The sequence below is a fragment of the Schistocerca gregaria genome, chromosome 2, assembly GCF_023897955.1.
Source record: "Schistocerca gregaria isolate iqSchGreg1 chromosome 2, iqSchGreg1.2, whole genome shotgun sequence".
Lineage (NCBI taxonomy): Eukaryota > Metazoa > Arthropoda > Insecta > Orthoptera > Acrididae > Schistocerca > Schistocerca gregaria.
The window spans coordinates 326,852,628-326,875,813 of NC_064921.1; the positions used below are offsets into that span (position 1 = coordinate 326,852,628).

General features: G+C 37.8%; 2 protein-coding genes across 3 annotated transcripts in view; both read left to right on the forward strand.

Annotated features, from left to right (window-relative positions):
• Positions 1-23,186, forward strand: part of LOC126336971 (transmembrane protein 231) — a 34,179-nt gene that overhangs the window by 8,510 nt on the left and 2,483 nt on the right. The window contains exons 3-5 of one of the 2 annotated variants that reach the window (XM_050001185.1): positions 10,528-10,656; positions 17,137-17,362; positions 17,589-18,882. In XM_050001185.1, coding sequence (XP_049857142.1) covers positions 10,528-10,656; positions 17,137-17,362; positions 17,589-17,866 — 633 coding nt within the window. In that variant the 3' untranslated portion in view covers positions 17,867-18,882. Of the gene's footprint in view, positions 1-10,527; positions 10,657-17,136; positions 17,363-17,588; positions 18,883-23,186 lie in introns of those variants that run through there. The other variant, XM_050001187.1, reaches the window with a different exon arrangement.
• LOC126336970 (prolyl 3-hydroxylase OGFOD1-like) lies at positions 10,650-12,340 on the forward strand. The gene has a single exon (XM_050001184.1). The coding sequence runs from the start codon at positions 10,795-10,797 to the stop codon at positions 12,247-12,249; it is 1,455 nt and encodes a 484-aa protein (XP_049857141.1). The 5' UTR covers positions 10,650-10,794; the 3' UTR covers positions 12,250-12,340.

Here is a 23,186-nt window from a genome sequence, read left to right on the forward strand (position 1 = left end):
TGTCCCGTTAGTTTCATTAGGTTTTTTGTGGAGCGTGTGTGTGTGTGTGTGTGTTGTGTGTGTGTGTGTGTGTGTGTGTGTGTGTGGGTGCGTGCACGCGCGCGCCTGTGTGTGTTGTTGGTTTTTCAATGTATTTTCATGTTTGTTGTCATGTTTACGTAATGATGTCAAAGGCGCCGTATTGGAGTCGTAGTGTATGGTCGTTTCTGCCGTATTTGTGACGTCATGGGTCAAAGCAGATGGATGGAATCAGATGCTTCTCTATTTTCATTCCCAAGTCTGATAATGGTTTCTTTACACAAGATCTCAAGCCTGGTGATACATTTCATTGTCAGAGGCCAAAGCTAGAAGAGGGCTGTTTTAGAATCCTAAGCATATGCTTACTTCAGCTTACTTGAATATATACAGCTTACATTAATTTGATGTAGAATATCATGAGGAAAACTATACTGCTGGCCATATGTTGTCACTTTGCCCTTAGTTTGTAAACTACTGGAAACCAATAGGAGAATGAAATTTATTCTAAGATCTTCTATCGGTAAGCTATTACATGCAAAATTCCGTGTTCCTTCCGGGTATGTAAAAAGCTAACTTTACTTCAAATTGTCACAGTATGAAAATGACTCTTTAATTTTGTTTAAGAGATCGCAAGTCGAACAAAATGGCCCAGTTTTGTTTCTTTCAAGAAAATATTGCCAGAGATGTTATGTATCAAATTTACTGAAAACTCGAGGGTACAGTGCAAGTACTCATTTTCGTCTTTCTAAACAAAACCAAAGAAATTGAAAGATGTCATGATGTTGCGAATATTCAGCTGGCATTTCTCTATGCAAATTGTGTGAAGCTGAGGCTTTAATAAAAAAAACAGATGCACATTTGTTTTTGAGGCATTTGCAAACCTCTTCATCTGCAAATAACTACTGCTACATGTCTGTTTGAACGTGCTTACTGTACTTGCCTCTTCGTCTCTTTCTACAATTTCTACCCTCCTCAATTGCCTCTAATATGAATTTGATGATTCCTTGATGTATCGGCTCTTTTTTTAGTCAAGTTATGCCACAAATTTCTTTTCTCACCGATTCTATTCAGCATCATCTCATTAGGTACATTACCTACTCAGCTAATTTTCAGTATTTTTCTTCAGCACCTCATTTCAGAAGCTGCTATTCTCTTCTTGTTTCAAGTGCTTATCGTTCATGTTTAACATCCATACAAGGCTGCACTCCTGACAGATGCTTTCAGGAAAGACTTCCTAAATTTCTCTTCTTGGAAATGATTTCCTTTCCAATGCCATTCTACATTTGATATCCTGGTTCTTCTTCAGCCGTCATGATTATTTTCCTGATCTAATTCCCTCAGCATTGCATTATTTAATTTGACTACATTCTGTTACCATTGTTTTGCTTTGTTGTTGTTCTCTTACATCCTTTCAAGGCAATGCCCATCGTGTTTAACAGTGTCAACGGCAAACTGCAAAATTTTTATTTCTGCTCCTTGAACTTCAGTTCCCGTTCCAAATTTCTCCTTGTTTTCTACATCTACACCGATACTCAGCAATCCACTGTAAGGTGTGTGGCAGAGGGTACCCTGTACCACTACTTGTCGTTTCCCCTCCTGTTCCACTCACAGATATGGGGGGGGGGGGGGGGGGGGGGGGGGGAATGACTGTCTGTATGGCTCCGATGACCCTCAGTTTCTCATAATTTCCCTTCCAGACTGCTCAGTGTACAGATTATTAACTTTGAGGATAGGCTTCAAACCTGTCTCACTCTCGTCTCTACCACTGCTTCCCTTTCATAGCCTTTGACACATGTAATTTCTGTCTGGCTTCTATACAAGTTGTAAGTAACTTTTTGCTCCCTGTAGTTTACCCCTTTCACCTTCAGAAATTTAAAAAGTGTACTATACTCAAACCTGCCAAAAGCTTTCTCCGAATCTGCACGCGCTGTAAATTTAGGCTTGCCATTTCTTAACCTAATTTCTGAGGTGAGCAGGAGGATCAGTACTGCCTCACATGTTCCATTATTTCTCCATAACCCAAACTGATCTTCCATGAGGTTGGCTTCTATCAGTTTTTCCATTCTTCTCTAAATAATTTGTGTCAGTATTTTGCAAACATGACTTATTAAAGTTATAGTTTTGTACTGTGCACACCTGTTAGCATTCTTCTTGAAGTCTGGTGGTATTTCCCCCATCTCATATATCTTGCACACCAGGTGGAGTAGTTAAGTTATGGCTGGCTCACCCAAGGATATCAGCCTTTTGGTCGGAGACCCCATCTGTGTGTGTGTGTGTGTGTGTGTGTGTGTGTGTGTGTGTGTGTCTTCTAAGAGTCATCAGTCTTCTTACTTGTTTGATGTGGTCTACCACAAATTCCTCTCGTGTGTCAACATCTTCATCTTAAAGTAGCACTTGCACCCTATGTCCTCACTTACTTCTTTGGCATATTTCAATCTCTGCCTTCCCTAACAGTTTTTACCCATCTACAGCTCCCTCTAATTCCATGAATGGCACACATTAGACTTTCCTCAATGGTATCATGTTAGATTCTCCCTGATTTCTTAACGGCATAATCTGTATCACTCCAGGCAGGGCGTTTACCTTCATAGTCTCGGATGTTATTGAATTTAGCAATTGCCTATGTTAAAATTCAAGTGTAAGTAAGAAACATGTATTTTTTTTGTTTTCTCCAAAAAAACTTCTTGCCCTGAGATACAGGCCTCCAAAAATGACACAGCGAACACCATTTTGAAGATGCGAATTTCAGAAAAAAAATTTAAAATGTTGTATCGCTGTTACAGTTCTAGATATTTTGTTACAGTTTTTATTAATTTTTATTATTATTATTTGAAAGGTAATTGCTTTATGATTACAGTGGTATCCTCTGTTTGTACATATTTGTCAAAGATCTTTGACTGTAGCCTTTTGAATTTTTTTTTTAATTTATAGAAAAAAAATTCCCAAAAATGCCAATCCAGAAAAGTTTAATTTTTTCTGTTGATTAGTGCCATGTAGTACGATATTCTCTGTGAAGGAAAGCTTCCACATTTAAGTTGGACAGGTTTTATTTTAAAAAATCATTCTTTTTTAACTTTAAAGGGTAATGTATGTATTCACTGTAGTTGTTTCTTACTAATTTCTTTGTACAACATTTATTTTATTGTGTTTGTTGCAGTTTTTTCATATCACTTCCTTCGTTGCAGTTATTTCTTTTCACTTTCAAGGGTTTCTTACACTTTGTTGTAGTTCTTGTCAGTTTCATTGTCGTAGTTGTTCATTGTGGGTTTCTGTATTTTAGTTGTTCAGTGCTAATTTGTTTACTGAAGAGGCTTCTAAGAAATCTGAGACCATCCAGAGAGTTCTGTGTTTTCGCGAGGAATTTGCCAGTTGACACAGCTGCTGTGTGTTTTGTGAAAAGAACTGTTTGAAATGGCTTCTGACTGGGGCCACAGGAGACTGAAGTGTGCTGACTATTTGCATATCCATAAAAGAGTGATATATTAGACAAACAAAACAACAGACTTTGTTCAGGTTAGGAATAAGTGTTTTCATTTGAAGACTGTTTCAAAGCGAGAAGATGCTTCAATTGACGATTTTTTGTTTTGACAGAGTACCAATGATGGTATCTCAACAAGGTGAAGCCTCCCATAGTGCAGATGATTCAGATTTCGCATCAGTAGAGGAAGAATTAAATACCCTGAGTCAGTCAGCTACATAGGTATAGGCATTAGTTCTGTTTAGAAACCATGGTCAGTGAAGTTGAGTCATAAGCCCCATGCATCAAGAAAGTGTAGAGAAATTACTAAAGCTATAGATGTAGACACTACAGTAAAACTGGCCACAATCTTCAAAGTAGAAATTCCATCTTCAGCAGAAAATAAACCAAAGCGCTCTTGCACCTCTTGCCAGGAATTTTTCACAAATATCAGTTCAGCTGTTGAATATTGTGCATCCTACAATGAAAAGGTGGAAGTTTTAACTATTATTCCAGAGACATTTTCAAAGAAAACAATTTTGAACCAGGTTCCATCAGTATCAGAGTATATGGTAGACAAATCAAGAAATGTGAGGTCTGTAAAAAGAGTCTTTGATAGACCAGGTCTCTATTAATAGCTCATCCTGTAGAAGCAGCTCAAGTTCAGATAGTGCAGTCATTTTATCTGGAAGATAAATGGGACTGTTGTCACCAGAGTGCCAACAAAAAGACACTATAACTGTAACAGTTGAAGGTCAAAAAGTTGTGAAAATGAAGAGGTACAGGACTCACAGTATCAAAGAAACTTTTGCAGTTTATGAGAGCAACTATACAACTTCACATATTGGAAGATCAACATTTTATGTGCCACAGACTAAGTGGATAGTTCCACACCCACCCAGAGATGTCTGTCTGTGTGTACTGTGTGAATTTTTAACTGTGTGTGGTAACTTTGAAGAAGTTATTGGAGCACGTGACATATGACACCTTGGTGGGGCGTGTGAAGTCATTAGTAGTCTGTGACGTAAAGCAAGAGACTTGTTTGTTTGAAGAATGTGGTGACTGCCCTGGAATGGGAAGACTGTCTTTACAGACACTTGGCCTGGAAGACATAGTTGATAACTCTGCAGAAATTATATATGCGACATGGAGGTAAATGAACTAATAAAGAAAACTGTTGTCTTTGACAGATTCATTGATGAACTTTTTAAATTGCCAGTGAAAGCAGTAACACACCAGCATCTGAAGCAATTGCAGCAACAACAACACATTGCAGAAGTGAAAGGGTGCTTCACTGTGATTTTGCTGCAAAATGGTCTGTAATTCTCCCACAAGAAGTACATGGCTATCATTGGAATAATGACCTGGTTTCAGTTTTTACAGGAGTGACATATTTTTAAAACAAGACCACAAGTGTTGCAGTTATAAGTGATGACACAGGACACGACTCTGCACATGATTTGCTAGCAATGCGCAAAATTCTTCAACAGCAAACAGGGGCAGAGGAGATCATCATTATTTCTCATGGTGCTCTTGGTCATTTCGTAAATCATTACCAGCTGTTTGAGTTGATTAAGTCACTTGTGCCAACTGAGTGGGTACACAGTGCTACTGGTCACAGGAAGGGGCCTTTGATGCTAAAGCACCATGCTACAAAACAATTTTTCCTGGCCAAATACAACTGTGATTCAGAATTCTGGGGATTTTACAAGAGTCGTGAAATCTTACACATCCACAGCCCTCATTCTTTTGCCCAAAGAGGAAATCGAAGAATTTCATGAGCAGAAAAAAAGCAGAATTGTCCTAACAAACTACTCCTGTGAAAGGAATTCAGAAGACATATTTTTGGACACAAAGTGATGGGTGAATTCATATTGCATGCACTTTAAAGAGCAAGAAACAATAAATTTCATTCGTTTGGCCAACACCTCAGAAACAACAGGATAATATTCACATTCACAACCTGAGAAGGGGGATTTTTATGGCATGTGTCTATGACTGTGATTGGTGGATTGCAGAGATTATAGACATCAGTTAAGAGTTAAATGAAATTGTAATGAACTTTATGCTACCACATGGACCACCTGCCGGATATAGGTTTCCAGCTAAAGGACAGCAACAGCGCCATCAGTGCTCACTTCCTGTTCACAATGTTTTGAAGATGGTAAGTGGTCCAGGTACTATTGGTTCAACAGGAATGCATCACTCTATATCAAAGGAAGATACTGAAGCAGTGGAACACATTTTTAGTTCATTGACTGGCAAATCGGAGTGCACAGAAGTTGTATAAATTGAAACCTTTAAGTCTTTGGACCTTTCACATAAATTTTGGAACCATTTAAAATGCTTGAAAAATGAGTCCCTTACTCATCTTTCAAAACTAAAATTATGTTAAATAAGCCTAGGCTTTGATTTTTATGAGCCTGTTATGTGATGATAAAACAGGTTTTATACATGGCAAAAACTTCAATTGTTTATAAAACCTCTCCAACCTAAAAGTGGAACTTATTCTTTTCAGGGAATGAAGAACTATATGATGCTAATCAGCAGAAAAAAATCAAAATTTTATGGATTGGCATTTTTAAAAAAATCCATTAATTATAAAAAAGTTCAGAATGCATCTTTGACAGATAAGTCCAAATAGAGGATTTCTTTGTAATCATAAAGCAATTATCTCTCAAGTTAAAAAATAATCTAGAACTGTTCCAGAGATGCATCAGTGTAAAAAAAATTCAAAAATTTCCATCATCAAAATAGTATGCACAGTGTCATCTTTGGAGGAGCAGAATTTTTTTTTTTTTTTTTTTTGGAGAAAACAAAAAAAAATACTTGTTCCTTACTTAGTCCTTCATTTTAACATATGTTAAATTCAATAACATCCGAGACTATGAAGGTAAGATTTTTTCCTAGCCTGCCTGAATTGATATGGACTATGCCTAACACATTTCCAATCTTGGGAGTACCTCTTCTTGTCATTGATTTCCATATGTTCCTTTTTCTGCTGATTCTTCGGAGAAACATATCGTCAGTCCACCTAATTTTCAATATTCTTCTGTAGAACCATAACCCAAAACACTTTAATTCTCTTCTGATCAAATCTTCCCACTGCCCACGATTCAGTTCTATACTATGTTGTGCTCCAAACATACATTCTCAGAAATCTCTGCCTCAAATTAAAGCCTCTGTTTTATACTAGTAGACTTTTCTTGGTCAGGAATGCCCTCTTTGCCTGTACTAGTGGTAGAGTTTGTGTCTATGTCCCGAACTCAGTATGCAGTGCACCTGTGCCCCTTCAAACACCTCTTGGAGCAGTGGCTGTCAGGATAAGGACGACACAGTAAATAACTGTCTGCAACATATATCTTCCTCCAGATGGTGCAGTACCCCTGAACACATTGGCTGCACTGATTGCGGCAGAAAACGCAATCCCTCGTTCTTTAGGGTGCCCCCAGTGAAAGACGGTCCCTTGGTGGTCACTGGAAGTTGCGGAGGGAATTAAGGAGCTTCGGTGAGCTCTACAGTGGCATAAGCGACACCCTTCCCTGGAGCATCTCAACGACTCTGCGCCCGTGTTCACTAGCTTATCAAAAGACGGAAACAGGAGTGTTAGGAGAGATACATCTTGACCATTGGGTGCCATACGCCACCTTCCCAAGTCTGAGCAAAGACCAAACTAGTTTTTGACTACCAGACCCCAATGGGTGTTCCCGGTATTAACGTAAATGGCGTGTTTTCTACCGACGCAAACGCAATTGCCCAGCACTTTGCTGAGCACTATGCTTGCACTTCTGTGTCAGAGAATTACACCCCAGCCTTTGGCACACTGTCAAATGGCGGATGGAAGTTAAAGTCCTCTCGTTCACTACACACCACAGTCAACCCTATAACGCCCCATTTACAGAGTGGTAGCTCCTCAGTGCTATTGCATATTGCCCCGACACAGCTCCTGGGCCTGAGTGGATCCCCAGTCAGATGGTTAATCATCTCTCATCTGACTACAAGCAACATCTCCTCGTGATCTGCAACCGGATCTAGTGCGGTGGCATCTTTCCACCTCACTGGCGGGAGAGCACCATCATACTAGTGTTCAAACCCGGCAAAAACCCGCTTAATGTGGATAGCTACTATCATACTAGTGCTCAAACCCGGAAAAACCCCCTTAATGTGGATAGATATCGGCCCATCAGCCTCACCAACGTTCTTTGTAATCTGCTGGAATGTATGGTGTGTCAGTGGTTGGGTCAGGTCCTGGAGTCACATGGCCTACTGCCTCCATGCCAGGGAGGTTTTCGCCTGGGTAGCTCTACCACTGATAATCTTGTGTGTCTCGAGTCTGCCATCCAAACAGCCTTTTCCAGATGTCAACATCTTGTTGCTGTCTTTTTTTATTTACGAAAAGTGTATGACATCACCTGGCGACATCATATCCTCGTCACATTAAATAAGTGGTGTCTCCGAGGTCCGCTCCCGATTTTTATCCAGAATGTCCTTTCGCTCCATACTTTCAGTGTCGAAGTTGGTGCCTCCCATAGTTTCCCCCATATCCAGGCGAATGGGGTCCCACAGGGCTCTATATTGAGTGTATCTCTATTTTTAGTGGCCATTAACGGTCTAGCAGCAGCTGTAGGGCAGTCCGTCTCACCGTCACTGTATCCGGACGACTTCTTTATTTCGTACTGGTCCACCAATACTGATGTTGCTGAGCGGCACCTACAGGGAACCATCCATAAGGCACAGTCATGGACTCTAGTCACAGCTTCCAGTTTTTGGCTGCAAAGTCATATGTTACGCATTTCTGTTGGTGTCATACTGTTCGTACGGAATCAAAACCTTACCTTGCTGAGGATCCCCTCACTGTAGTGGAGACATATCAGTTTTTAGGACTGGTTTTCGACACCCGATTGACTTGGCTTCCTCAGCTTCGTCAGCTTAAACGGAAGTGCTGGCAGCACCTCGTTGAATTAGGAACTGAATTATCATAGTGAACATTCTCACTTTAGGTGTGGCACATCAGTTTAAATATGAACTCGTGGTTTATTCCTGTATGCATCTGCAGGTTCTGCAGGTCACATTTTCCTGGCATCCTTTTCTATAGCTGCACATACTGCTCACCACTGGCATCTGTGCAGAATATTAGATCTGACAGGGCAAATGGTATGGCATAATCTTTGAGATATGGATTTACAAATGCTGACAGTTTTAAATATTTTCTGGATCACTGGATATGTTCCAGTGAATTATTGACAGTAGCACAAGGTTTTACTTTCAAAACGTGTGTAAATGCACATCTCCCATCACCAATCCATCCACCTACATCAAACTTGTATTTCCATGTGAAGTACTTAAGATGGTAGAAACATATCACTTTCTAGGGCTAGTTTCTGATGCTGAGCTATCATTCCTGAAATGGATGTGCCAGACAAAACTTAATGCTCTATGCCAGTAGTTGTCAACATTTTTTGCAAGAGCCAATATTGATTTTGGGGAGCGGCATCCTGGACCCAAGTTAAAAGTCAGCACATTTAAGAATGCTTTATGCCAACTGTTCTCTATTTCCGATTGCACCCATCCTCAGTAGTTGCTGTGTTTGTGTGAATGGAGGACCAATTGATTAATAACAGTAACTGTACTTACATTTAACTGCATTTTGCAATATCAGATGCGATCACAAATATTTTCTATATGTTTTGAATGTCTTTTTTCTTCTATTCATGTTGTATTACAGCACCCTTAATTTAAATGACTGTTTCTTGCTACAAATACTTAACTATATTTGAAGTGACCATCTCTCTAATATGTTCTGTATTTGGCTCATGGCCAAATTAAAATTAAACACACCTTAAAACATTGCTGTCTCTGTAATTATTTTTATTTGTTACTGAGCAGGAAAGGTGTATTCTTAAGAAGATCTTAATGTTAGTTGGCGGTTTTGGATTTAGCTGTTAGTTGCTAGATGCGTATTATTATAAAATATGGCTGAGAACCATGGTCCACATGAGTACTTGATTCAAGCTGCATGTCACCCACGGGCCACAGTTTGGCGACCACTACTCTATGTTACCTCAGCAACACTTCTTGAGGTGCCATTTGCTCCAATCTTTAGTGACTTTGCTTTCCATGTTATCCCGCTTAGGTTAAGAAAGCCTGGCCTATGGATTAGCAGACCCATTGATGCTATGCCTTTTAGATACTGTTCATTACCATAGGATCATACCTGTAACCATGCCTTTCAGATGAGAACCACAGATAGCCTCCTGACAGAGACAAAGATAATCCCATTACGATTCAGTGACTCCAACTATTACTCATCTAAGCTGCCGATGTATTTTATTTGTTACTGAGCAGGAAAGATGCACTCTTATATTCAATTTCCAGTTAACAAGACTTAGCTTCCACAAAAAAATTCCAGTCTGGTGCCCCAATATCAGCCCCAGAAATGTTTGCCAGTTATCTGATGTCTCTGTGTGGTGACATTAATTGGTTTACTTGGTCGCGCATTTGACTTTTGTGCAGTTGAAACCAGTGGTGGCTTCAATAAATTTACATCAGTAACAATTTATCCCAAATTTTTCATTGTTTGATGTCAATAACAGTGTCATTTGAGTGATGTTATCTATAAAAATGAATAAAGAAAACAATAAAGAAAACAGTACTCCATTAAAAGCATTATTTGTTAATACAGTGTAGGTTTTCACTTCCAGTGTTTACTTTGATTAATTTTAATTGAGAATGATGCCACAAGTCAGAGATATGCATAGAGCACCATGTGACAAATGATGGTGCCCTGTATTACAGCTGTATAATTTCCAGACCACCTGGACTTTTTGATGCAGTTTCAATTTATCTCTGGAGATGTCTCCAACAGATGGGGACAAAATGTCAGTGAATAGTTTTATGTATTAAACACTTCCTCTCAGTGCAGAAGTTTTATCTAAAGCATTATCTGTTGCTACACTTACATGTAAACCATCAAAATTGCCTTGAGTAAGTTAATTATTTCATTATATTGTGCAAAGAAGGCATTTATTGAGACATAGCTTTGTGTTTTTCAGACAAGAGAAGAAGACAGAGATATTGATGGAAAAAATGAATTACTGTTTTTTGAAATGGAGCTTCTCTTACACAGAACTGAAGCAGTTTTCTCACTGATACTCTTTCTAGTTTTTGATTATAAGCTCTATGTAAGTATAGAATATTACCCTGATGAAAAATGAATATTTAAACTTGAGACACATCTAGTATCTTGTGTAATAGTGTCTAATAAGCTAAAAAAGGAAAGGATATATTAAGCATTAAGTCTACAATTACATCATCCCACCATGTCAGCGAAAGGCTGTGGAAATTCACAATCAAATGTTTCAGCTGAAAATTGTGTTGAAGTTAGGCCTGATCTACTTCAAAATGATGTAAAGGATTGGTTGTCAAGTCATTGGTCAGGCAAATCTGATTCAGGCCCTAGTGAGAAGTGGGGCATTTCTCTACTTAGTGAACCTTTTAAGATTTGCACTTTGACGAATCTTATATCTGATCATGCATACTTGGAGAAACTGAAGGTTGAGCTACTTAGCTTAGAATTCCAAATGAAGAATAATGACTTATACCAGTATCGTCAATCTGATGATCTTTTTGGTTTTGACTTGCCTGCTATTAATTCGTTCAGATACCTTCTAAATAATACCATTCGACAATGGTTAGAAGATGTTACCAATATACAACTGAGGGAGAAAATATCTGCAAATTGTTCATGTTATGATGATACAGATTATCTTCTCTGTCATGATGACCAGTGTGAGGATAGATGCATAGCGTATATTTTTTATCTGAATCGTAACTGGACTGCAGATGATGGTGGAGCGTTGCAACTATTTAACACCATGGAAACAGAGCCAGGAAATATTGTTAAATCAATATTGCCACAATTTAATTCTTTTGTTTTCTTTGAGGTGTCAGAAATATCATTCCATCAGGTACAAGAAGTATTTACGATGGATAGAACGAGAATAACTGTGAATGGTTGGTTTTATGGTTCCAGAAAAATTAAAAGAAGGGAGCATAAGTTGGGAAATAGTGACTCTGTTACAGTTCCTCTGTTGCGGGTTGAAGATTCATTTTCCTCAAATGTGATAAACAGTGTATATTATAATGGTGATGAATTACTGAAAACACTTAATTTACATTTTGAGAAGACTAGTTCAATCATGCTGGAAGATTTTCTCTGTAAAGAATTTTATGACAGTTGTTGTAAAGCACTTTCTAGAAGTACAGTATCTTGGTTAAGAAAAAGACCTGTTAATTATTGGTTATATGATACAGCAGATGAGTCCACTCTGAGTTCTGAGGTACAAGGATTACTTACGCTTATGAAATCAGAAAAGCTGTTCCAGTTACTTTCCGTGTTGACATGTCTAGATCTCACATGCATTGGTAAGATGAAGAAATCTTGTGACAAAACTATCAAAGTTTCTGCTTGCTCATATGAAATTAGAAGGTGGAAGTCAGGATATTATTCATTGGTAAATGATACAAGCTTTTCTAAAGAAAGCTTGTTAGATGTCACACTTTACTTGAATTGTGAGAACTGTAGTGAATGTGGAGGATCAACAGTGTACATTTCTCCAGAAGAGGAGGAAGAACTACTTTGTGCTTCTCCTAGACCTAATTCTCTATCTGTTACATACAGAGAATCAAATACTGCTTGTTTTGTTAAGTACATTAATCATAACTTCAGAGGAGATTTCTACACAATTAATTTTTCTTGTGTGGAACAGGCTTGAAATTCACCAGTTTGTTACAGATTGTGTTTGAATGTAAAGACAATTAATTGCCAGCTTTGTACTTATAAGTAAATAAACTATGAAATACAAAACAGTGTTTCCATACAAACCATTCCTCAGAGTTATCTGCATGACTGGGAAGTAGTTGATGAATCCAGAATTGATAGAATTATCAGAAGTTTTCATTGTCAAATGTTGTTGTATTTTCTCTTTTAGCCATCGACAGTGGTGTTTTGTCTGTTGTGATTAGTCTACGAAAGCTTATCAGACTGAAATCACTGTGTGTGTGTGTGTGTGTGTGTGTGTGTGTGTTCGCACATCTCAAGGTATTGCAAAAAAATGAAAGCAGAGCTAAATAACACCAGAGGGTAGGGAAGGTGATTTGGGGATTTCATATGGATGAACCAAGAGGTTACGAAGGTTAGGTGGACGGCGGAAAGACACACTTGGTGGAGTGGGGAGGATTTCATGAAGAATGGATCTCATTTCAGGGCAGGATTTGAGGAAGTCGTATCCCTGCTGGAGAGCCACATTCAGAGTCTGATCCAGTCCCGGAAAGTATCCTGTCACAAGTGGGGCACTTTTGGGGCTCTTAAACCACCTTCCCTACCCTCTGGCTCCTACCCTTGTAACCATCCCCGGTGTAAAACCTGTCCCATGCACCCTCCCACCACCACCTAGTCCAGTCCTGTAACCCGGAAGGTGTACACGATCAAAGGCAGAGCCACGTGATTTACCAACTGACCTGCCTACACTGTGAAGCTTTCTATGTGGGAATGACCAGCAACAAACTGTCCATTCGCATGAAAGGACACAGGCAGACAGTGTTTGTTGGTAATGAGGATCACCCTGTGGCTAATCATGCCTTGGTGCACAACCAGCACATCTTGGCACAGTGTTACACCGTCCGAGTTATCTGGATACTTCCCACTAACACCAACTTATCAGAACTCCAGAGATGGGAACTTGCCCTTCAATATATCCTCTCTTCCCGTTACCCACCAGGCCTCAACGTTCGCTAATTTCAAGTTGCTGCCACTCATACCTCACCTGTCATTCAACAATATCTTTGCCTCTGTACTTCCACCTCGACTGACAAATCTGCCCAAACTCTTTGCCTTTACATATCTCTGCTTGTGCCTGTATATGTGGGGATGGATATGTGTGTGTGTGTGTGTGTGCGCGCGAGTGTATACCTGCCCTTTTTTTCTCCCTAAGGTAAATCTTTCCGCTCTCGGGATTGAAATGACTCTTTAACCTCTCTCTTAAAACCTACATCCTTCCCTCTTTCCCTCTCCTTCCCTCTTTCCCAATGAAACAACCGTGGGTTGCGAAAGCTTGAATTTTGTGTGTGTGTTTGTGTGTATCAACATACCAACGCTTTCGTTTGGTAAGTTACATCATCTTTGTTTTTAGATATATTTTTCCCATGTGGAATGTTTTCCTCTATTATATACACAATATTGTTTGGTTGATATGTTAGTAATCAGTGCAAACACAGTGAGGAGTATTTTTGAGTGTAAAGTGTTAAAAAAATTTCAACATATTTCGCAACACTGAATTGTCTAGTGTAAAATATGCTTGTTGGCAACACCGTTTACATCGCTCTTCTGTTTATAACAAATGAGTGAGAGCTAGCACGTAAACCATTCTGCATTAAGTTTTGTGTTTGGTTTGAACTTTTTGTTAGACACAATGACAGTGAGAAAATACAGTAGTGAAAGAATGAGGTGGGTGGACTATGAAAAAAAAACACAAGAAGATGGTGTTTAAGAAAGGTGAAAAATGCTTCCCAGTTGTTGGAAACCTGTTAGAGGTATTGCAGAAATGTCTTGGTCCTCAAGTAATGGTATTAGCGTCATATCCATTGTGCAGGAGTTGGTACACTCACTACCGGAAGGAACTTGGTGACAACCTACCTGAACGATTACAGTCACTCAAATGTGAAACTGAAGAAGACAATGCAGATGTTTATATTCCTGGGTGTGAAATCGTTGAGTGTTGAATGTTAGCATTCCTGCTTACCAGGAAAGGTAAGAAGCACAAGAACAAAACATTATGCAAAAAGAAAAGAATAAGAAATTGAAACGAGTTTTACACAAGCAACATCTTCAAAACTTTGTGAAGTGTATAATGTAGATGCACTTGGTGCAAAACCTGAAGATAGTGAATTGTTCATGAAATGTGATGTGTGATTTGAAAACCTAAATACTGCTCTCTCAGCCGCCACTTATACTGAGAAGATACAGTTACTGACACTGATACCAGGTAGCTGCTCTAATCAGCAGATACAGAAACGCACACCCACTTCTTCACATTATTTGATTTCAAAAGCTCGTAAAGTCAAGAATGAGAAAGGCAGTTGAGCATGCCCATATTCTTACTGTGGGCATCCATTGCAAGATGATATGCTTACTGTTGCTCTGGAATATTACCTAAGCGATGACAAAGATTGCAACAGCAAAGTCCTAACCGGGCTAATGTCATCTCTGTTAGTGAAAATGGTGAAAAAGTTAAAAGATATATGACAAGAACAATAAGAGGAGCATATCTCCTAATGAAAAAGAAGAACACGAATTTAAAAATTGGTGTCTCAAAATTCTACCCCTTACAACTAAAACACACAAAATGCCAGCCAGTGAAGGAAGTGTGCTTATGTATTTACTGCACTAATTTGAAACGTGTTTGTTTTGCCATAAGCAGTGTCACAGGAAAGATGTTCACAGAGATGGACCTGATGCTTTTGTGTATATTTCGAGAGCAGCAAGATATATGTTGGTTGCAGGAGTATGCAATATGTCCTGGTGCTAAGGTAATGACTGTTGAAGCATTACACCTTCAGGGTGCTGACAATGACGTAACCTATGAGTTGAGTTGTGGGAGGGAGAAAGTTTAGTGAAGAAGACAGTAGAGCCAGAGAAGTTTGTTAACAGACATTAGGCATTGGGTCATGAAAGAAATAGCTCACCATCTTATCCAGAGGATTCAGAGATAGGCCATAGCAGAAGTAAAATCGGCCACATCTCAGAATACGGACATATTAGTTCTCCATTTTGACTTGGCTGAGAACTGATCTGTTGCCTTGCGGAATGAAATTCAAAGTTACCACTGGCACACATCACAGGTATCAATATTCACAAGTGGTGCACACTTCCTTGGAACATCGGTCTGTTTTGCTATTGTCAGTGATGATCTCTTTCATCACAGTGCACACGCATTCTACATAAATTGATGGCGTAGCATTTAGAGGCCATGCGTGTCCTAAACATGTGTATGATACTGATGGTGCAGCATCTCATTTTAAAATTCGTTTTCAGCTGTGTGGGCTTGTCTACACTATAGTATGGGAATTAAGACAAAAAATGGATGTTTTCAGCAACAGGTAACAGAAAAAGTGCATATGATGGAGTAGGAGGCCTCTTAAACATCTTGAAAAAAGATTTAATCTCCAGCATGAAACTGTTGATGCTATAAGAGATGTTACTGGATCTGTACACACCATATCAACATTAGTAACAAACCTGAAACTCTTAATTCTAAATGAAGGTACATTAAGGGAGTTCCGTTTAAAAAACGAGAAAAGTGGTCCGCTATTAAGCGTGTGGTAGTAATGCAATCAGTTAACTACTGGGTTGCATCCTGGAGTGGCACATACATTGCAAGAACAGTTCTTCACGAAATGCAGCCTGTTACTGTATGTGAAATGCAGAGATCATGGTATACATTAGAAGACTTTGTGTGAAGCACTTCATTTTTCTGATGTGTATGACAATCAGTGGTGGGCAGGACAGATAATAAGTGTGTCTAATGAGCTGAAAGGTATAAATGTCTCCTTTGACACCTCATGGTACTGCTAATGCTTTCCAATGGCTATCCTCATAAGACCAGTGTCCTGTTTCTATTTCCCAAGTACTGCTCTTGTTGAATCGCCCTTGGTCTGTGTGCAAATTCAGCTCGGCTATATAACTTCAATGAGGAGCAGATGAAAAAAACAAATTGACTCTTTTCAATAGTGCATTGTTGATTGTTACACTGTAGGCGATTTTAATTCGTGGAAAGTCACAAAGAAGTAAAATCATTACCGAAGACGATAACAATTTGTGAATAACATCACAAAAAGAAAAATGGGTATAAATATTTTATATCTCATTTTTGTTATAAAATGCTTTCGAACAAAGTTATGAATTGCTTTTCCATTTGCTCATAATGTTGTAAAGTAATTATTTTGATTCATAAATACCAGTTTTACATAAAATCAGCGATCAATTTAAATATTTAAATGTCCATGGCTTTTTTACCTTGAGGACAGAGGTAGGTCAAAGAACCAAAAAAATTCAGATTTTTTCATCTTTATGTTCCAATTATTTTAACAATTTAAGAATTTCATGCATTAATGTCATAACTGACAGTTAGCAGTCCTTCTGCTCTATCATTTCTCAAGACACTTAACATCCTGTGACTACACATATTTTCAGAACATAATTTTTAAATTCGCATTACAAATTTTCATAACTTGGGAACAAAGTGTTCACTAAAAATAAATTCTGATCTCTATCACTTTCGGTTTTTTAATCATAATTTTTCAACTTTCCCATTCATTACGACATTTTTGCAAACACTCTCATTTAGATAGGTCTGCAGCATTTTAACAAATCATCAGAAAATCAAAATTATTGTAGTTTTGGAGAGGTATCATGTGGAACTTAACATTTTTATTTATTTATTTTTATTTTTTCCCAGCAAACTTTGAAATAGTGATGTGACACATTCACTCTTGACCTATGTGATTTGAGATGCAATCGCCCACAGGACAGTTTTCGAAATTCATTACATTTTGTCATAAACGTAAGAAAATGTTTCAGAAGTAATTGTAAATTTTTATTGCAGAAGTACAGTGCATTTCAAATGGAGTCACTTGCCATCATTCAGCATTCATCTAGTCTGCCAGGTGCAAGATTTGACATAGTAGGTGACCTGAAACTAGTTCAAAAACAACCACTTTTTCATGATGGAAGAGATGTGAGCTTAAATTATTCTTGCATAGATGAAGAAAGCACTGACCCGCAAGTGTTTAATTTGCAGAAAATTATAAAAGAATATGTTGGCAGGAATGGTAAGTATTACAGCTTACAAAAAATTGGTGTGTTGGATTTTTTTTAAGCAGATATATTACAACATTACTACAAACTGATTTCTTCATATCAGTTTAGAGGTTATAAGTTCACAAGCTTTCATTCTTTCGTCACGTAGAAACATTTGGTAGCATGGGGCTGTCGCTGTAGTTGCTTACTTTTTTGCTTCTTTGTGGACACTCTAACAGTAGTTAAATTGTCTTTCAGCAAGCATAGGAATCACCATCTTCAGAGGCCAATTTGTGTGTTTGCAAAAGTCCTCTTTTTTCCACTCTCACAGTTTTTTCTTGATGGCATCAAATGAGGTAATTGATACAAGTGTTATTGTGGTAGCACAGATTTTAGCTAAGGAGCTTGCAGAAGACTTTAATGAAGAGCAAATGGATACAAAAATAGATTTCTCATGTAAATCATTTGTGGTTGTCAAATGTGCCGATCAAACAGTTGTTAGCAGGAGACACTGTATGTTTGTAAATAACTTTTGAATAAGTAAAATTGAGCTTTATTTCTTCTTCTACGCAAAGGTCAGATACATGTGTGTGACATGTCATGCCAGTTCACATGAAGCTACAAGTAACAGTCACACACCAGACAACTGGAAACACTCTCACTGTTGTACGCTTACTGCATTCCCATTAGCTCAATTTCTAAATTTGTCTGTCGAATGCTTGGTGCTATTTACAATACTCTTAAGATATATCTGAAAGTAAAGCTCTAATCTCACTAGTTCTGCCCTTTTTTTCTCCCTCGTAGTTAGTGTTCTGAAAAATCACAGGTGTTATAATAATCAATGGCATCACACATAGACATATAAGATAGCTTATAAAGCTCAAAATAATGAGTTACAAAATTTTGAAGATCATCAATAATAAAATCCCAAGTATAGTTGTGTACTGGACTTTCACTAAAACGTCCTCGCTATTAAGTCTAACGGTGTATTTCACATAAATGTTGTAGTAGCTCACTAGAGCAGAGTGAATATATGTTGTACCACTGATAAGCACTTGTCTATTAACTGACCAACTGTCCTACCTTCCTCCTTCACTTTCTGAGCCGTTAGATTCAGTTTTGAACTCAGGATCACAGGACAAACCCATCCTTTTTTGAAAGCATAGGCTAAACAAAAAGACAGGAGAGACACTGAAAGCGCACATTTTGTTGTGAAGCATCCAAAGCTGCCTACGATCTGTGGAGGCAACCACCTCAGCCAGGCTACAAATGTAGGACCATGTGCTCTCTAGCAGTCAAACATTGAACTATCAGTGCTGAAATGGATATAACTGGGGTTTCACTTTTTGAAGGTCTGTTGTTAAGTTGCCCAAGTGTACTTGGGATTTAGTTTCCGTGTCGGAATAATGAAAACATGGTAACTCACGGTTTTATGTTAAGTGGTTAACTAGTTCTGCAGTAATGTGAACCTCAGCAAGGTCACTCCTTAAGTCAAAGTACTTTAACAATGTGTTGCATTACTGCAAATGATGCTGTGTTACTGTACTATTAATCAGTGATTAAAAAGGACTGCTGCAGGCCAGAAGCTTTAAGAACATTCTGACTTTTCAATATTGTTGTAAGCAAATAGTTAACCCTCAACACAAGCAGACAGCTAAATACTTGTGTTGTTGAGCAAACGAAAGAATGAGAGTAGTTCCATGTAGCTGTAGTTGCTGAAGCTCTTGTGCAGTAGTGGGGCAAGCTGCATTAGGACAGGAAGTCAAACCGCTTTTAACTTTCCTGGCTGCTATGACAGTGGCCCAGTACTTTGAAGTTTCCACAAGCGAGGTAGTTGGCACAAGAGCTGGTAGTGGAGTAACATGCAAGTTTTCAATGCTTCTAGAAACTTAACTTTATCCAACGATCATGCTACAGATGATGTTTCACTCGCATTCACCGCTTTTTAATAAATTGCTTTTAAAACGATATAGTATACTTTAAATAATGGAATGCAGCTTACAGACCTAATTTATTTCCACAAGTAACAGAGATCATGAATTAGAACCAGGGATCACATTTTATACTCTGTAAATGACAAATTGTAGTAACCCGATTGTAAGACGTGGTTTTTTCCCAAATTAGGGGGTCAACTTTCATTTGTAGATTAAACTAGTGCTGCTGCGATCAACTTTTATACAGTGTATAATAGATTAAGATAGGGGTTGTTTTACATTTACAGAAGAAGCTTTGGCTATTGAGGTTTTGTACAGATTTATTTTGAACAATACTGAAGGGTAGGACATAGCAAACAATACTTATGTTTGAATGCACTTTCAATAGTATCGACCTTGCTTGAACAATGACATGACGTATGACTCATGGCCCTAGGGCTGTATGGCAAAGGGTATTCAACAAACTATGAACTAGCTACAAGAATAATAAAATACTCTGCTTAAAAATGGACGAATTTGTTAAACACAGGAGTAAATAACATTAAATACTGTTAACTTACAAACTTTTGTTGTAGTTCAACTGATTTGCAATAAAAGATCTCATACGTGTATTGATGCCATATACATACATACATTCATTCACGCTGCTTTTTAAGTAAAGATAAATTTCATACGCGAAAATCTTCTCCTTCAAAAACCATTACTTGATGCTGAACCAAAGTTAATATTTTATTTGGGTATGAGAAACCAGTGATTGACCAAGTGGGTTGCAAATGAGAAATTCAATCACTATACAAACATTTCATATTGGAGAAAATTGTTATCAGCTATTAATCAGCTTCAGAACAAGATGATGACATTCAGATGAAATTAGAAGGAAAATTAATCCAGAATGAAACAAATTAAACTGACTATTATTGTCAAGAGGATAAATTACAGTTGAAAGACCTGTTACGGAGATAGTACAAACAGATGTCATTCTATTATGGGGCAAGTGATAGTTCAGTTCTAGGACTGAATAGTGATTGTGATCTTTTATTTATGTATTAGTTGCTGCTGTTACATATGACCTGCACCCTAGAAGATATTGCCGTCCATGTTTTGCTGTTGCTTGAACACAGCACAACAGAAAGTTGGAGGGGGCATAGTTATAAAACTTGACTTTGCTTGAATCTGTTTGCACTCAGAATCAAATTGACTTCAAAATTGGACAAATATTGAAGAATAGCATACGTGTCTATAGGAGGTGCTAAAAGTGATGGGGTCAGTGCCATATTTACATGTTTCATGCAGAAATGTTGTCAACATTCATTTTGAGGAGTGACGGTAATGGTTGGGGGTGTGTCAGCTGCTGGTTCTACACAGTCAGTGAGAGAGTGGCGGGAAGACAGTATGTTCGGAAGCAAGAGACACTAACAGTCTCACATCAGTATAGAAGCAAGATCCACAGGGGGATGGTAGCTGTGTTCTAAACAAACAAAAAATACAACAGAGATAAACAATTTTATTTATTTATTTATTTATTTTATTTTTCCACTTTTTAAACAGCTCCTTTACATCAATAAAAAGTTTATAATTTTGATTAGTCAGAATGGGTTAAAAAATAAATCTTTCTGAAGGAGTCACTTTTTTTTTTTTTTTTAAAAAAAAAAAAAGGTGGAGGTCATCTTATAATCATGTAAACATGGTTTTAAATTAAATTATTTACAGCTGTATTTAAAAAAATAATTCAGTCTTGTGCTGACAAAATACTAATTTTTTTTTTAATTATGCAGCAATATTTTAGCAGTTTGTATAAAAACAGCAATTTTAATCATCATCAGTCACTAACAAAAATTGGTTCCCAACAGTTCTTGTTTAGGACTTTCGTAATTTCTGTCATCACTTCTGGTAAATGCCGTGATTATTCCTTCTGTATGGAAATGGCATATTCCTTTTGCTGCATCATCGGAGCAAGCTATTGCTCATAACGAAGAGATCTTCATATCAATACAGTATTAAGTTTGAACTTTCCTCTTTCTTCTTGCTGGAGACAAATAACCAGATAACTTGTCAGTGATAAGTGAGATATAGCCACTCACTGAAGACTGAATATTTGATGGAAGATTTTGTGGTGAGCATTGAACAGTGGTTGCCCTCAGTCCAGTTGCTAGTTCAGGAAATTATAGCCATTGTGGAGATTCTTAATTACAAGCAATAGTATCACTGAATTTTAAGAAATGCTCGGCATGTAAATAAGTTACATTAAGACAGATGGAGATTTGACAGATATGTCATTGTATGGGCACTGGAGGTTTTACGTATTGCAAGATGTTTTGGTGCAGATATGCGTGCCAGAATTGCTGTTGTTAAATGTTTCACTGTGGAAGACATTACAGCTCCACAACTGTTCTATCTGTCAATATAATGTGAGAAGATGATGAGTTTTAGATAGGTACAATACAAAGACTGTCACAAATATAGCTTTTGGTCAGTAAGGCCTTTGTCAAAATTAAATAAAACACACAAATGCAAACGCAACTCACACACGACTGCAGCCTCAGGCAATTGAGACCAGGTGGATGAACGGATTTTCCTGATAACGATCATTAATGATGCCCTTGTACTATCGACTTGTAGGAACATTTATGTGCTTGCCAGGTATTTCCCCATCTTTTTCACATTCAAACATGACAGGAGGAGGACCTTGCCCAAACACTTAATATTTTAGCAGTCTTTTTCATTGTGACAAACTCAACACCTGATTTATGTGGTGAGTAGCAACCTATCCATATTGTTATTATTCCATACTGGACTTTCCATTACTTGTTTACATGACGCTTGAAGTGATGACACTCATGTCAATCAGTAATCGGCAATAAAAATCTAATTTTGTAAAGTGATGTTTAAGTGGTATTGCATGTAGCAGGAAAGTCAAGAACTGGACAAGTCAGTTCTAAACTGCTAAAAAAAAAAAATTAAAAAAAAAATTGCACCACCCCCGTTAAATTTATCTGGATACTCTTTTGAACACATACATTTGTGTAACATGAAGCAATTTAGGGAAATCATGAAAAACCTAAATCAGGATGACTGGACGTGGATTTGAACCGATGAAGGGTCATTATAAGCTTATGTTATGTGGTACATATATAATAATTTAACAGCAAGAGGAATCGTTTCCAGAGGAACATACTCAGACAGACATATGCCTCAGTGACATCATTTGAACATTCAAATACCATCATTTACTAATGTCAGATGCCTCGTGTTGTTGTCAGGGTTTGCGACCACCCATCTTTGTCCAGGAGGCAGCAATTAACCAAGTGGAATGATCTGCTGTGTTTGGAACTATTTGAAACCTGCAGTGGGTGATCTCAAGAGGGCTGCCAATGAAAAGTGGGACAGATTTGATTGACAAGTCTCATACCAGGACAGCATGTCAAATAGTATCTGATCATCTTACAGTACACAGGATGGAACAACACAGTATTAAATGTCAACCAGAAGCAGATTTTGGTCTCAGAATAGTGCACTTTTAAACATAATTGTTTTAATTTGCTTTTTTTTTTTTAATTTAACAGTGAAGGTAGTTAAGTTTATTCCATAAGGTTTATTCTTTGCTCCCCTTGAATTGAAGTGCATACACATTTGCAGAAGCAGATGATGAAAAATTGTTGAGCAGTTTGCATGAATTCACTGCATGGTAACACGAAATGTGCTTCTTTTGCTGTCATAAAACAAAATTCAAATTTTCCTTGTAGTAGAAGCACGATGAAAAGTGCATATTGTATTACGGTCATCACTGTCTCGCACAAGTTTTAGGACATATTCCAAACTGATGTGTGATATAACAGGATGTTCTTTGCTATCAATGATGTGAAGCTAAAAAATGTTTCTGACACAATGCATCAAAAATTTTTAGTTCTGTACTAATTTAATT

Bases quoted from the DNA above. Each gene is read 5' to 3' on its own strand.
- LOC126336970 (XM_050001184.1), top strand. From the start codon at position 10,795: ATGTCAGCGAAAGGCTGTGGAAATTCACAATCAAATGTTTCAGCTGAA.